The 16,622-nt window shown below is 40.4% G+C and overlaps 1 protein-coding gene across 1 annotated transcript in view; it reads left to right on the forward strand.

The window, feature by feature from the left end:
* Positions 1-16,622, forward strand: part of arhgap10 (Rho GTPase activating protein 10) — a 108,991-nt gene that overhangs the window by 32,695 nt on the left and 59,674 nt on the right. Inside the window, exons 6-14 of the mRNA XM_072462758.1 lie at positions 3,353-3,463; positions 3,609-3,713; positions 4,472-4,601; positions 8,269-8,375; positions 8,465-8,559; positions 11,019-11,100; positions 11,263-11,305; positions 11,394-11,462; positions 12,642-12,716. Coding sequence (XP_072318859.1) covers positions 3,353-3,463; positions 3,609-3,713; positions 4,472-4,601; positions 8,269-8,375; positions 8,465-8,559; positions 11,019-11,100; positions 11,263-11,305; positions 11,394-11,462; positions 12,642-12,716 — 817 coding nt within the window. The remainder of the gene's footprint in view (positions 1-3,352; positions 3,464-3,608; positions 3,714-4,471; positions 4,602-8,268; positions 8,376-8,464; positions 8,560-11,018; positions 11,101-11,262; positions 11,306-11,393; positions 11,463-12,641; positions 12,717-16,622) is intronic.

Consider the following 16,622-nt stretch of genomic DNA (forward strand, 5'->3'; position numbering starts at 1 on the left):
ACGTTATTTGTAGTTAAGCGGGACGTCTTTCGGGTCACGATAATTACTATACTTCAATAAATAATAGATGGAATACAGAATGGAATATATTTTGGGGTCAATACTTATTGGGTGTACATTTTCTTTGTACTATTTGGGGAATTTTTTTTATTTTTTTGTAGCACGATATTTGAGCTATAAATAACGTCTAAAAGTAATTATACTTACCAGGCACTAAAGTATTTTATTCTGCTATTCATTTTATTGACACACATATTTTTTAACAATTTTACACATCATGAAAAAATCTTACTGGGATTCTGCTTTTTTCGGTTTCAATATTCTTTACTGTGATGGAATATTTTAACCTTCAAAGTTTGTTATTGCGACAGGTCTAGTCTTTTTAATTTGCTTTGAGTAGTACCGATAGTTGTAGAAGTGCACTTTCATTTAGAGTTGAAGTTTTAAAGTTTAAAGTTGCTCAGTTATTGTTAATGTTTGCGTCCGTCTTTTTTCCACATAAACAGAGCAGTAACTAATAAACTAAATATGCAAAAGAAAAGAAGAGTTAGTTTGAGAAGCCAGAGTTGGGTTTGTAAATGGCCCGTCTGTGTGTTCCCGACTTCATTCTGCTACTCTAGAGTGGGAGGTTCAAGTACACAGCAGTCCTATATGAAGTAGTCATCAATGTAGGATAGGGTTATTGGAAACTGAGGCCACGCCCTGCGGGGCCAAACGTCCGGTGCAGGGGAAACCTAGACATAACATGTTGTCAGAGTAATCCCTCCTCAGTCCAAGAAAGGAAATAAATTGTAAAAAAAAATATTAAAATGTTTCAGCACTGCCAAAACATTATTTATCCTTATGTATTATTTATTCTGCTTTAAAAAAAAAACATTTTCTTTTTAAAATAATCTATTTTATATCAATTTGATACTTGTGGAAAGTAAATTCCACACAGCAGCTCCTCTATGTCCTTCACCAGTGACCAAGACAGTTTATGGTGGATTTCTCCAACTTTAATGTGATGAGAACAGTGAAGAACCACTCTAGCTGCTCCGAGTAATCTGAAGCTTTTAATGATGATTCTGAGCAGCAATAGACCCTTCAACTGCAGCATTAAACTGTTGTATTTGGAAGACAGAGTAGAGTGAATTTTAAAATGAACCTTAAACATGTTCCTTTAACTTATTTAGCCTTTTTGCCACATTTTTCCTAACGATCGGAAATAAATCAGATTACACATCAGATTTAACTGTTTACATGACATTTTAATAGTCTGATAACTGAAATCAGACTTATGACTGTGTTGTGTATGTAAATGTGTAGAGTCAAATCAACTAATGGCAGAGCAAAGTCAACTTCTGTCATATAGATTGTGCTGTGTTTTGTACAAATGCAGTTTTAGTTTTACTTTGAGTGTGTTTGTCCGCTCTGCTCCGCCAGTCGCTTTATCTCCAATGTATTTTAAAGACAACTCCCAAAACATTGTGTGCTCCGTCATCACTTCAGCGCTCACATTGCCATCACTACAGTTTATGGCTTTCTATTCGACAACAGCTATTGATTTTGCTAAAGCTTTTATACTCCAGTTATGCACCCTCGTCAGGCTGTACCCTTCTGTGTGCAGTGGAATTGGAACTGAACAACTTTTATCAGTGTTCCAAGCAGACATGTTTTCTTAATTAAACATAAAATACGACCACATTTTCCGGACTATAAGTTGCATCTTTTTTCATAGTTTGGCCGGGGTGCAACTTATACTCCGGAGCGACATATATGTGATATTATTTGCTATTTTCACACTGACAACCACAAGAGGCTCTAGACTCTAAGCGACGCAAAAGAAGAATCAGCACTTCCTCTACCTCCAGAGTTTGTGGAGTTGTTTAGAAGTGACACAGAGGAAGAAGAATTCAATGGATTTAGTGATTTGGGGTAAAACTGATGCTTTGGTAAACTTGTTAGCATGTTCTTTATGCTATAGTTATCTGAATAACTGTTAATATGTTACGTTAACATACCAGACACTTACCACAGTTCTGTCTGTGCGTCATGTAGCTGAAGGTGTTAAGGTTAGCATACGTACACCTATTCACCATGTTCTCTCATCTGTTATTATTTTAAACTGCATTTTAAGATCAAACGTCTGTTCTTGGTCTTGGATTTTAACAAACAAATTTCCCCCCAAAAATGCGACTTATACTCCCGTGCGACTTAAATATGTTTTTTTCTTCTTTATTATGCATTTTTGGGCCGGTGCGACTTATACTCCAGAAAATACATTAACACTGAATTATTACTTTGTGTTTAAAAATCCTGTCTAAATTACATAATTGGATATTTCCCTCAACCAAAACTGATTTCTTGGTTAGAAAATTTGATTATGACTTAATTTCCACTAATGCAGTTGAATCTCAGTCTAAAGTTGTGGTGTGGGCGGTGGAGTTGCTGAGCCAGTGACCCATCAGTGGGTCAGGGATTGTCCTCTGATCCACTCAGACAGAGTTCTCCTAAAACAGAGCGTCATTCTCAGAACACAAAACGAACCCGTGAACAGGAAGAAAACTCGCGACTGAACCATATTTAAACTCCGGGTCAAACACACGCCCACACACGCGTCTCATGAGTGACTAGTCTTGGATAGAAGTGCACAATCTTCTCCTTTATTTCTTTATTTTCGTCTCAGTGGTGTTGCCAAACGCTAAAGGGATTATTGCTCACTTTTATGCCTAAATTTGTTCTTTAGTCTCCCTCCTATAATTTCCTAAAATTTTCCCATGAAGGCCTCATTTTACATTTTGTTCATTGTAAACCGCAATATTGATCCAAAACAAATCAGTAATAAGAAACGGGTCCATTGACTTCCTGTTCTAAACTGCAGACCGCCTCTTCAAACTGTCAGCGGCGAAATGTCATTTACATGTTTTAATTTTTGTGTGTTAGTGTATAACCGGCTACTTTTAGAACCCGACCTGCATCACTCGGAGTCTTCATTTTTCCCATAGTCACATCGAAGTACAGAGAAGTGGGCGGGGATGGGGGATAGGGGGTAGTTGCAGGGCTAAGTCGCAGGACAATACAGGAATACTCAAACGTGCTGAAAAATACACACGGAATACAACTTTGAGTAGAATAATGACGAAGAAACGGCATTGTGACAAGGCTGAAGTTGATTTTTGCTTTATAAATCTCCTTTAAATTGGTAGTTTCTATCTTTAGTCTTACGATAAGGGTCAAATAGGAAATATATCATGATTAACTTGTAAGATGCATGTTTAACTTACAGATAAACCAGCAAACATGATAATCGGTTGGCTTATCTCTGCGGCAAAGCTCACATCGCTAATTATAATGACTGCGTGTCCCTCAGGCTGACGGGCAGGTGGAGCAGATGAGGGAGCATTTTCAGGAGGAGTCGCTGGAGTACATTTGCAAACTACAGGAGATCCAGGAGAGGAAAAAGTTTGACTGCGTGGAGCCGGTAAGCCGCAAACAAATGACGTCGTAGTGTTTCAAAAAAGTCTTGCACTGTAACTGAACTGCTGCCGTTTTATGGTGTGTAGTTTCTCTTTGTGTTCGAATGGCTATGATTCACGTGCTTATCTGCGTTTCCTCTCGTTTTGCAGATGCTGGCCTTCTTTCAGACGGTCTTCACGTTTTATCACCAGGGCTTCGAGCTCGCCAAGGACTTTGACCATTACAAACGGGAGCTGCAAATAAATATACAAAATGTAAGACACATCGAACAAGAATTCCCTCTGATGTTCTAGTCTGGTGCTTTACATTTTGTTATATTTGGTCTCATACTTTGTTGTTATACTTTTATAATTTCTCTGCAGGTTAAAAGTTAGTGACTTTTGACTGTACATAAGACAATCTAATGAGGGTGATTTAAATTAAAGACCACACCTAAACAATTTTGATATTATGTATATTTTCATGAACAAACACAACATATGCAACTTGTATACACAGTGAATATTAAACTATTCTTACTACATACTATGTAAATGACAAAGATAAATGGGTCCAGATATGGCGAATAATCATTTCTTTACCACATTAGTTGCAATTTGATACTAAAAAAAAACCTTTTTATTGTTGTTTTTACCTTGGTTTTTTGTCCTTTTATGTGTTCATTAATGTGTGCTTTTTAATATTTTTAAAATGTTTGTATCAACTGCTCAACCAGAGGAAAGAGATATGTATACAATTAATAAAAAAAAAGATAATAAAAATTAAAAAGATAATTTGCCCTTTTTTAACCTCAAAGTATATTTTATTCAAAGGACAAGCAGTTAATACATTTACTTTTTTGTTTTTCTTTTTGGCTTTTTTGATCCTGCACGCATACTTTAGGATGAATGCGTGTCTCTGTCCTCCTCAAACTAGATATTTATTTAATATAATCGGCCCATTATGTCTCAGAATTCCTTACAACGCTGCCTTGATAAACAATGAGCGTTTTTTTGGGTGTTTTTTCCCCCAGACGAGAAGTCGGTTCGAAGGCACGAGGTCAGAGGTGTACGAGCTGATGAAGAGAATCCGGGAGACGCCGCAGGAGTACAGACAGACCACGCCCATCAGCTGCGAAGGCTACCTCTACGTGCAAGAGAAACGTACGCTAACGAGCAAATGTGTTCATCTCATTAATATTTCGCTTGAAGGCGTAATGGACGATGTTTTGGCCCAAATCTGAGTCTCATTTCCTCGTGGCGTCGACTGCCGATTAGTCCTGCCACGTATCAATCATAGAACTCACCTACCGCTCACCTGCAGCCTTGTCGGCTCGTCCCCAGGAGAGCAGCATGTTTCCCTGTGTCTAAGCACATGGATCGATCATAATATAGTTCCCTCAGTGTACGGGACAAAATTAAGACAAAGAAAGACCGTTCGAGCTGGCTCAGAAGAGACGGAAATCTACGGAGACGAGGGATGCGATGCGATCCGTCGCGCTAATAAACAAGGGAGTGTCCATGTTATTTTTGTGCCGGCCGCGGCTCCTGAAACTACGCCGCTATTTGACTGCGTTTTAGCGCCGTTTTAGACCGCGTCGGGTTAAGGTTAGGGTTAGGGTTAGGATTAAGGTTAAGGTTAGGGTTAGGGTTAGCCATGAGGCTATAACGGGCTATAAGGGAAATGCCGCAGTCCCTGAAACTGCGCGGCCATTTGACCGCGCCGCGGCTCTCCAGCCACGGCCAATAAACAAACGCATATCTAACTGCGAGGCTGTTATGTAGGTCCGCACGGGGGGAGTGCGCATGCGCACTTCCACTTGAGTTCTCTAATCGGCGAAAAATCGTCCATTACGCCTTTAAGTTGGTGCGTATGACGGCTTTTAGTATACATTATAGTTTTTACAATAATCAAGTAGCTGTTTGTGGAGGAAAAGTTGAAAACTAAACGTAGAAACTAACAGAAAGTGACATCACACTCGTTCCCAATCCCAAGTTTATGCATAAGTTAACTTTTTTCACCCCTACAAAAAAAGTGCTTTTGGCCCAGTGTGTGCAAGCTAATTTCCCACTGTGATGTCATCAATTACAGACGGGAAGCACAATTATACAGTAAAAAATGTGCTATACTGGGATAATTTTTTTTTACATAATTTTACTTCAGTTTAACCTGTCACAGGCACTCAGTCATTGCTGTGAAACTGTCAATATCACTCGCACGGCGTGTTTAAGTAAACGGACTGAAAGAGGAAGAGTAGACGAGCGTTTTTTGCGGTGGAAACGCAGCTGTTGCGGAATTCTGAACATTCTGCTGAACTCATCATGAGGACGCTGACTCGCTAACACGCTAACACGCACGGCTAGTCAGTCAGCTGCTACTTTAACAATAAACACAACAGATTTGCCATTCAAAGTCCTTTGTTTGAACGTGAAGCGTACTCAGTGGAACGCACACGAGTCCCGGTTAGGGCTCCACAATTTGAGGAAAATATCTACCGTATTTTCCGCACTATAAGTTGCACCTTTTTTCATAGTTTCGGCCGGGGTGCAATTTATGCTTATATTTATACTTATATACTTATACTGCGGAGCGACTTATATGTGATATTATTTGTCATTTTCACACTTGCAACTGCATTTCATACTCCAGTGCAACTTATATATGTTTTTTTTTCTTCTCTATTATGCATTTTTTGGCTGCTGCGACTTATAGTCCAGAAAATACAGATAATTGCAATTTTATATATATTTTTTCTTTCCGACCAAGGATTGCGATTATCTTTGCGATTTATGTTTCAATAATGGGATTCTTTTTAAATGCAAATGGGCAAAAAGACTGTTATAGGCCTATGGAATGACAACTACTCAAAGACACATGTATTCAGAGCATGTTTTGTACAGATCTGAACTATACTTGGCAGTTTTTGTGTGGAATTAGACACGATATGTTGTTTGCTGATGAAATTGCGGCACTTCAAAAACAGCCTTTTTGCGATTTGCTTATCGCGTCCATGCAAAATTAGTTTTGATTGCGATTAATCTTGCAGCCCTGTTTCCGATGATCAATTTGCATATTAAACAAAGATGAAATTACATTGCAAAGCCTGGCACAAAAACGTGGCAGTAAATTCTAATCAGATTTGGTCTGTTTGTGACGGTCGGGGCAAAAGTTGAAATGGTTTGTCACGTTCTGATTATGCAACAATGTACAGACTTGAATGGTCAAACGGGGAAACGGGACTACACAAAACATATTATGATGGTAGAAAAGGTTTTAAAGGAAGTAGGGCTGGGCAAGTTAACGCATTATTATTGCGTTAACTCGTCACTTATTTAACGAGATCAATTATTTTAACGCGCATTAACGCAGGTCGGATTCCCCTGGTCCGCACCAGTTCTAATGCCTCGTACAAACCGCTGCGAACGACGCAGAATTTGAGCGCGTGAACATTAGAAAGACAAACGCACCAGACGCGCGTTCTCGACGCGCCGGACTCATGTCCGTAGAATACACTCAGCAGCAGACGTGCGTCCGAGTCGTCCTGCACATGCTCAGTGGAGGAGTTGTGCTGTGTTGCTTTTCTCGTGGTGTAAATGGAGTTTAATGTTGGACCATGGCTTTGGTTTATTAACTTTACAAAGTCAGCGGCTATAAGCGCCAGCCGAGGCAACCCTTGTGAGCTGGTCCCGCCGTCCGGGGGCCCGCGTGAGCTGGTCCCGCCGTCCGGGGGCCCGCGTGAGCTGGTCCCGCCGTCCGGGGGCCCGCGTGAGCTGGTCCCGCCGGCCGGGGGCCCGCGTGAGCAGGTCCCGCCGGGCGCCGTAGCTGGGGAGATCGGCGAGAAGGGCCCGTCACGCAGCTTTATCAGATGAAAACGTGAATAATCTGGTGCCTTAGCAACTGGCTTAGTGCAGAGGAGTAAAAAAACACCCAGTTTTAGGAATCTACAAACTTTTCTGGTTCTTTTCAATGCCCTGGCAGTGGCAATAAGCTTTAGTTTTGTGTTTGATAACATTGTTTAAGTTAAAATGTACACAATGTATTTATTTGTATTTAACTGGTTAAGTGTTTTGCACAACTCATGTTATGGCGCTTTAGTGTCAAGTTCTAAGAATGTACAAACTGTACTGAAGTGTTTTCTGGTTTAGGGACATTTGGTACTAGACTCGTTATGCTGCTCTTAAAATGTGTTTTGAGTGTCTAATGTTTAATGAGATTACAATGTTTCTGACGTTACCTCTGAAGTGGCCTGTTCATCTTTAATGATTGTGGCTCAGGATTTTGTGGCAAGTGAATACTTAATATTTGCTACTGAATAAAAATGCTGATGCACTTTACACTTCTTTTGAATTCATTTTGAATTTTGCACGTAAAAATGTGATTAATCGTGATTAATCAGGGAAATAATGTGATTAATCGCAATTACAAATTTTAATCGTTGCCCAGCCCTAAAAGGAAGTCATCTGGATGCTGTTTTTGAAACCGAAACTCCTATTTCGGAGGTCATTTTCAATCTGAAGGTACTGATCTGAGAAGCTAGAAATGTTACTGCCCTGAGCTATGTAGATTAGTCCTGCGCTAAGTGAGCAGCTATAACCTGAAACTGTTGAGCACCTAATGGGCATTTGACTGATTTGATTTCTCACTCGACCTAGGTTTGAGGATAGCGTTGTAAACAGACGGTAGATTATACATTAACCCTACAATTTCAGTTCAAAGCGGGATTTTCTTTTTTCACAAACGTTTTCGAAAACTTATGAAATGACATAACTCTTACATGTTTTTCCTTTGTATTACTACATCAATTTTTTTTAACAATGCTCTGTTTTGTAGGACCGCCTCCGTTCGGGTCGAGCTGGGTCAAGCGCTACTGCACGTTTGTCAAAGAGCAGAAGATCCTGCACATGGTGACGTTCGACCACAGATCCGGAGGGAAGATTGTGAGTCGAGGCCGTAAAAATGTCTGCGTAATACACACACGGGTCCTTTTCTGACGGATTCTGACACGAAATTACACGTTTCCTTTTAGGGCGAGACCGAATCCATCACCCTGAAGTCCTGCGTACGCAAAACCACAGACATGCTGGACAGGAGGTTCTGCCTGGAACTAGACATCACGGACAGGTGAATCAGACGATTAAAACGGCTGTTACGTGCCCTTAAATACCCGTCCAGTATGTATTTATGTGGTATGCATCTAACAATATCCATATGGGCAAGTATTCCTCATGCATTCCCACACAGAGGAGCGTGGAATTCTATCTACCATATTTCCGGACTATAAGTCGCACCAGCCAAAAAATGCATAATAGAGAAGAAATAAACATGTATAAGTCGCACTGGAGTATGTCTTTGCAGTTGCAAATGTGAAAATAACAAATAATATCACATATACTTATACTCCGGGGAGACTTCTAAGTATATAATATAAATATATGTACAAGTCGCACACTGGCCAAAACTATGAAAAAGGTGCGACTTGTAGTCCGGACAATACGGTATATTGGACATTGTTACATCTCGATTGGAAATACAGCTATTTCGGTATATAAATTGTACCAAAGCAAAACGTTTTCACAATTTGTTCTTCTTTATTTTGTAGATTAAATGTTAACACCTGTTTTATATTATTTAATACGACGTAAATTCTTCTACAATAGATGAAATAAAGATCAAATGTGAAAGATCATTTAGATGCAGTGATATTCTTACAACTTCACACATACAGTAAGTGCCTTTAATGAGGGGATTTATATACTTGACACTAGATATTATGAAAAAGGAACCGCTTATGATGTTAGATTATGTTCATAAATAAGTGTATTGCAGGTTAAATGGCGTTAACTGAAATAAATTACGAGTCTAATTTTAGTCGTCGTAATGTACAGGCTGAGAAATAGATTTTCAAAGTTAGGGGCCAGGGGGCCCCCCCTATCTAAAAAAGTTAGGGGCCCCCCAGCAATTTCAGGGGCCCACAAGCGTGCGAGGCATCGCGGTGTCATAAGAACAAGATAAATGTGTTGTTTTAAACCTCGTTATGAGCATGTAAAACAATTTAAAGTACTTTTATATTTTATTTGATATGAAGGAAGAGCATAAATACTGAATTATCCTATAAACCAGAGATCATGATCTTTCAATAAATTTAATATAATAATGTTTCTTATATTCAAAATAAATACTGTGTACAGCATTTGACACAAGGAGATCTTGTGGAATATATAAAATCACAGCCTACAAAATAAACTACTAACATATATACATTGCCCCGATGCTAACAACTCCAAAGGGGGCGGGGCCCTTGGATACTTCCACATTGACACAGCTTTTGTTGCAACTGAGTAGAGATTGACGCCCGCTAATTTGCCCGGGCAAAATTAGACCGGGCATTTCCGAGAACAACCGAACGCGTCCGAACTCAGCGGCCAATCAGATGCCCAGTTTCATCGAAATTAGATCACGGACACTGCTCGGCCAATGAGAAGCGATAAGACTGCGAAGTGGGCACGTCTGTCAAAACGAAACTTAAGCGATGAAAATGCCCCAAATATGGCCAAATTACTAGTTAAATCTTGATTTATTTTTCGAGGAATTTAGATACAGGGGCACGGCGGGCCCCCTCCTAATTCAAACCGCGGGCCCACCGGAGATTTGACTGCTTCTGGGCCCCAGTCTATTTCGCGGCCTGTTGCATAACATAAAACAACATTTGTGACATCTAAATGTTGCTATATGGCCCAACTATATGTACAAATGAAATACGTTATGCACACATCATACGGAAATACAACTGCATTCCGACACCGATTAAAATACAACTGCAGAGATACTTTTACACGGGTCTGAAGGGCGTTCCAAACATCTCGGGTGAATCTGCGGCCGGGCACATCGTCACGCTCGGGGATAACGCTGCGTGTCACATGAACTGTTGATATTTCAGCGCCGCGGTTCCTCAGGACTGGTGCGTCTGGTCTAAACAAAGTACCACGGGGTCTGTTTGTTGTAGCAGCAGGGACGCCCGGAGCGTCAGCGCGCAGACCCTTTACCATTTGGAATTGGTCTCCTTTTTTTAATGCATTGAAAGATACAGAATTGCGCTTTGAATACTGGGATTTGGGAGATCGGTCACACTTGTAATAGATATCTAATTTTGTCACGTGACTCGACTCGGACTGGCCCCTTTTCTGTATTAATAGACACGTAATGGCCCAGATTTAGAATGGACATTTGACACGTCACATCCCCATTCTCACGCCAAAGCAGCTTCAGAATATAATAATGAAAATATAATGTTTGTTAGCATATTGTGTTAATGTGCTGTGTAAGTGATAAATTGCAAATATCAAATCGGTGTTACAAATTATCTTTAACATTTTGTGAATGTTTCATTCTATCCTCCTTCTATAACTTCTTGTTTCTTTTTGGCTTAAGTATAAGTTATAATCTCATATCAATTGTTTAACACACAAAACACTACTTTTCTTATTAATACATTCCTTATTTGTGATCATTTCTTATTCCTCCAATTTTTTTCAAGTCATTACAAATTGCAAAAGTACTACTATTGGTGTAAATTTCCCCAGGCCTGGAACAGTGCTGACGGTACAAGCTCTATCGGAAGACGACCAGAAGTTTTGGATGCAGGCGATGGGTGGGAAAGAACCTGTGAGTCATTCATATTGCCACGCTCGCACTTCTCAACACGCAACGTGCCAGTTTCCTTTTTTAAACACTGCACACATACTGTCAAAATTAAACGTCGGTTAAACACTGCTTTTTTTTGTGTGCACTGTGCATATTACCTAGAAATGTGTTTTCCCTCGACAGATCGGGCACTGTCTGGGAAGAACGTATTCAAAAGAAAGAGGAAGTAAGAAGCAGCCTCAACTTTAAATATGTCCGCCTTTTTTGCAATAAATTTCGGGACATTTTGATTTATATTTGAATATTTCTTTCAGTCGACGCGCAGCTTGATGACGTGGGATTGGCTTTTGTGAAGAACGCCATCAACGCCATCGAGAAGAGAGGTGAGTATCGATCATAATACAGGAATGTTTACTCTTTAGGTCGCAATAAGTGCACATATTCATAGACGAGCCACTAGAGGCACCTTTTAGTGATAACTGTACAATCCCACACCACAGAACCGCGTACAGACAGTCCACCTTTTTTTCTTTTTTTTTTTTTAAGACTAAACTGTGGAACTCGCGGCGCACCGAACTCAAATGCATATCAAAGTTTATTATGTTTATTGCGCAAAATCCACATTCATGAACTTTAAACCTCGTCATTAGTCTAATCAAAGTAATATTTTGACTGATTGTTTGATTCCTGCATGTTTGAGTGATCACATATTGTAACTGCAACTGAAGCTAGAGTGTTCAGAGAATTCCTGTTTTCACCCACCCCCTAGCCCCGCCCACATCCTGTACTCTGTTGCAATTATTTGAAAAGACCCTAAAATGTTACAAAGCCACATTTCAGAAGGAAAAACACATAAATGAAAATCCACTGCTTGTTAAAAAGGAATGTCACTATGAAGGGCTTATCAGTTCTGCAGTTTTGAACAGGAAGTCAGTGGGGCTGTTTCTTTTATTAAGTCTTTTTAAATCAATATTAGATCAATACTGTGGTTAACAAGGAACAAAGTCTATCATTACACTCTGCTTAGTTTTCAGTTCAATACAAAGTACCTGTAAAACGGCATAATACGTCTCCTTTAACTTGTTCACCTCAACGTTAAAAAGCAAAACAAAGATGTACCCACCTATAAATATTGTATTATGTGTGTTTTTAAATGTTGGACTGCACTGTTGTAAAAATGGGTTTGAAGTATGTCCCTTTTATAATGTTTTTAAGTGCAATGGGGAGGGAAAAGCCTGAGCAGGAACAGGAGAATTACTTATACACTCTGTATGTGCCGCATGCTCTGCTTTTAACTGTCTGTCTGCATTGTCCCGTCAGATAAATAAATATGGATCATAATGTGATGCCATGGACTGTACACTAGAGGGCGTACCTGCCTCACTATTGACAAGGGGTTGGACGCACCGCTAACTTCAATTGGATGCAGTGATTCACAAAGTTCTAGCTTCCACATATAAAAGTCTAGTCTACAGTGTATATTTGACCATTTGACCATTTCATTTTTTGCATTTTTATTGTGTGTTGGTGATATTTTTCTGTCGTCTTCTGTGTTTTTGTAGGCATCAATGACCAAGGCTTGTACAGAGTGGTCGGGGTCAGTTCTAAGGTCCAGAAGCTTGTCTTACTCATGATAGGTACGTTATTTTCCATTTCTGTTGTCCACAGACTTTTCTATTTGCTATATTGTATTTAAAGCGCCTCCTACAGGTCGGACGACTCACTGAACTGAAATACAGTTGAGATGGATATATTTAGAATTTTGCTAAAAAATATGATCACAGAATAGCATATTTTTTAGGTTTATAATGTCACTTCCTGTTTGTAATTGATGACATCACAGTTGGAAATTACCCAGCAAACACTGGGCAAAAGCTCATCTAATGTCACAATTTTTTGACGAATACAAATATATGAGAGCAACTTTATTTTGTGGATTAATGTTAATGTAAGAGAGTCAGACATTTTTCATTTTTTTGGGTGTAAATTCTGCATGAACTTTGTCTGAAATAACTGGACTTCCTAGTGTGATGTCACTTACTGTCATTTTCTACAGATTTTTCAACGTTTTCTCCACAAATACCTGCTCGATTGGTGTAAAACTATAATTTATAATTACGACGGGTATAAATACACCAAATGAAGTCAAAATTACAAAAGATCGAGTAAAAATGTAAATAGGAGCTCTTAATGGTTTAAAAAAGGAACAACAATCACAACTGAGAAGTAAAACATTGACATGAACAACTTGAACGTCCCGTGTCTTTGTGATTAAGGATAAATCAGCATTACAGTAGTTATCAGGTAAAGCTGGATTTGATTTGGACATATTTACCTCGCATCCACGGAGACGGGGAAGTCATGTTGTTAAAATTCTTCCCTTTTAAACAAAAATGCGTCAACATTGAAACTGCAAAAACTAAACAAACTCGGTCAAACTAAATCACACTTTTGAATATGAACGTGAAAAAGCCTGTTAAGAGTTTTGTTTCTTTTTCCAATATTACATCACTATTAGAATAAATAAATACAAATGTATTCATAATATAGGGGTGCACGGTGGCAAAGGCGGTTAGCGCTCGTGGTTCGAGATCGTGGGTTCGATTCCCGGACCAGACAAACATCACATGATCTCTCTGGGTGGAGTCTGCATGTTCTCCCCGTGTTACTGTGGGTTTTCTCCGGGTTCTCCGGCTTCCTCCCACCGTCCAAAGACATGCATGCAAATTTAGTCTTTGATGAAAACAGTTTCATTTATTAATTTTCCTATTTTCTCTTTTTAAGGGTTTTTTTTGGCCTGAGGGCTTTATTATTTGACATTACAGTTTAGCAGGAAATGGGGACGAGAGCAGGGAGCACATGCATCAAATTTAGTTTCAGCCCTTCACTAAGAAAAGGCTCCATACTCTGACAATTTCTATACCACAATTACAACAAACGACAACAAATGTGTTTTAGACGATAGAATTGAGTCATTTTCAAAGCAAAATCATAATATTTTCTTTATGTTGCCATGTGTTCTTCTATTAGTTCAAAATCATTCTGAAACTGTTTACGAAAGGCTTTTATACCAGTTTAGTTTTGATTAGCATCTTATTTGCAATGCTTTTGACAACTCTAGAACAAAGTACACTTCTTTTTTGTTTGACTGAAATTAAAAGTTGTATTTATTTTTCTCTCCTACGTGACAGACGGAATAAACTCCACAATTTTGTAATTGTACTGATTTCACACCTCCGAGTTGAGCCTCCTTTTCCTCCTCCAAACCACTTGTCCGTCCTTTTTCAGTTCATTCACCCACAATGACGAGCGTCGTCTCTGAAATGGTGTCTGCTTCGCCCTCCTCGTGCCCCCCTCTCTCCTCCCCCTTTAGCTGTACTTGTCCCTTGTCCTTTTGGAAAGCCTGCTGCTTGCTCCCTGGTCTCCTCCCTGGTCTCCCCCCTGGTCTCCCCCGTCTCTCCCCCTGGTCTCTCCTCCCTGGTCTCCCCCCTGGTCTCTCCTCCCTGGTCTCCCCCCTGGTCTCTCCTCCCTGGTCTCCTCCCTGGTCTCCTCCCTGGTCTCCCCCCTGGTCTCCCCCCTGGTCTTTCCTCCCTGGTCTCCCCCCGTCTCTCCCCCTGGTCTCTCCTCCCTGGTCTCCCCCCTGGTCTCCCCACCTGGTCTCTCCCTCCTGGTCTCTCCTCCCTGGTCTCCCCCCTGGTCTCCCCACCTGGTCTCTCCCTCCTGGTCTCTCCTCCCTGGTCTCCCCCCTGGTCTCCCCCCTGGTCTCCCCACCTGGTCTCTCCCTCCTGGTCTCTCCCTCCTGGTCTCACCCCCGGTCTCTCCCCCTGGTCTGGTCTCTCTCCCCCTGGTCTCCCACTGACACAAGCTCTCTTACAGACGTGTGTTTTGAATTTCAACTCGCTCTCTCCTACGTGTCCTAAGTGTCGCCAGCCCAACTTTCTCCTCTGCCAAACATTTCCAGCCTTTTTCCCTGATAATCTGCAGAATCATGCTGGCAACTTCATTAACACTTCAAGTGCTGTTCACGGCGCTGGTGTTGTAGACACACTTCTCATGCAAATGTAATACCTTGTAAGGCAATGTAAGGCAAATGTTTTACCTTTGTGCCTCTTCGAGAGCACTCTTGTCTTTTACACTGTATTCTAAACGACCAGCAAACACTGCAGCTTTGGAAACGTGTATGCAGCGCACAAAGTCTGCCAGTGCAGTACTTATACTTAGACCAGTTACTTAAGATTATAAGAACACTTTAGATGAACTTTCCTATTTATAAGGCATTAATAAGCACTTGTTTTTTGTTTCTAAGCACTTATAAGGCATTTATTAGCATTTATCACTTAGTTATTGAAAGCCTTTTAATAAGCAGCTTATTAAGGCTCTTTTTGTACATTGGTTAATAGCTTAATAACATTTATAAAGCATTATAAGCCATCTACAAATGCTAGTTATTGTCTGAGTGCTTATAAATAAATTATTGGAGGTTATTTCTGCCTTTTTATAAATGGTTTACTTTTTCAGACAATCTTTTATTTACTTTTTTATAATAGTATGTACTATATTTGATGAATACCGCAATATTGTCTGAAACTTCTATGGAGACTGTAGTAGATGTGATCTTTACTTTAGTTATAACGTCTGGTAAATTTTCTCCTTTACATTTTTTTAAGGAGACATTTTGTGCTGCTTTACGTACTTAGTATTGAACAATAACATAAGTATATCATCATTTTGTTCATTGTAAACCACAATATTGATCTAAAATGGCTTAGTAATAGAAGCAGGTCCACTGACTGATAAGCCCCGCCTCCTCATGGTGACACATTGATTAATTAATTAATTCATACGTACGTACGTACACACACACATTCACACATACTACTTTTGTCATTGATTAGTGAACTTTATTATTATTTATTTATTTTTTAATGACCGATTAATACACCAACTCTTTATAAAGAGACATTCTCATTCTTCAGTAATTAAAAATCATTAAACCACCACTGTCGTGTCCATCTCCACTAGTGTTTTTAGTCAGAATACTATTACCCGAGTAGTCCACCACCTCTGCACGCCCGCAATAGTTCAAGGTGTGTGGGAGGAGGCAGCGTTTTTCCCAAGTCGCCCAGGAAAGACCTCCCACTCCTCTCACCCATTGCCATGGCCGCGGTCCAACGGAAGCGGACGCAAACACGAAACGCCGGACTGAGAGAGAGCCATCATATCACTGGGCAAGCAAAGAAAGGAGCACCTACTTCCTACCGTACGTACGTCAGGAAGTGGCGCCAACTTCCCACCGTACGTCAGGAAGGAGCGCCTACTTCCCACCGTACGTCAGGAAGTGGCGCCAACTTCCCACCGTACGTCAGGAAGTGGCGCCTACTTCCCACCGTACGTCAGGAAGGGGCGCCTACTTCCTATCGTACGTCAGGAAGGAGCGCCTACTTCCCACCGTACGTCAGGAAGGAGCGTCTACTTCCCACCGTACGTCAGGAAGGAGCGCCTACTTCCCACCGTACGTCAGGAAGGAGCGCCTACTTCCTATC

Source organism: Eucyclogobius newberryi, unplaced genomic scaffold, assembly GCF_026437365.1.
Source record: "Eucyclogobius newberryi isolate DKJ021-1_F unplaced genomic scaffold, fEucNew1.0.hap1 SCAF_4, whole genome shotgun sequence".
Taxonomy (NCBI): domain Eukaryota; kingdom Metazoa; phylum Chordata; class Actinopteri; order Gobiiformes; family Gobiidae; genus Eucyclogobius; species Eucyclogobius newberryi.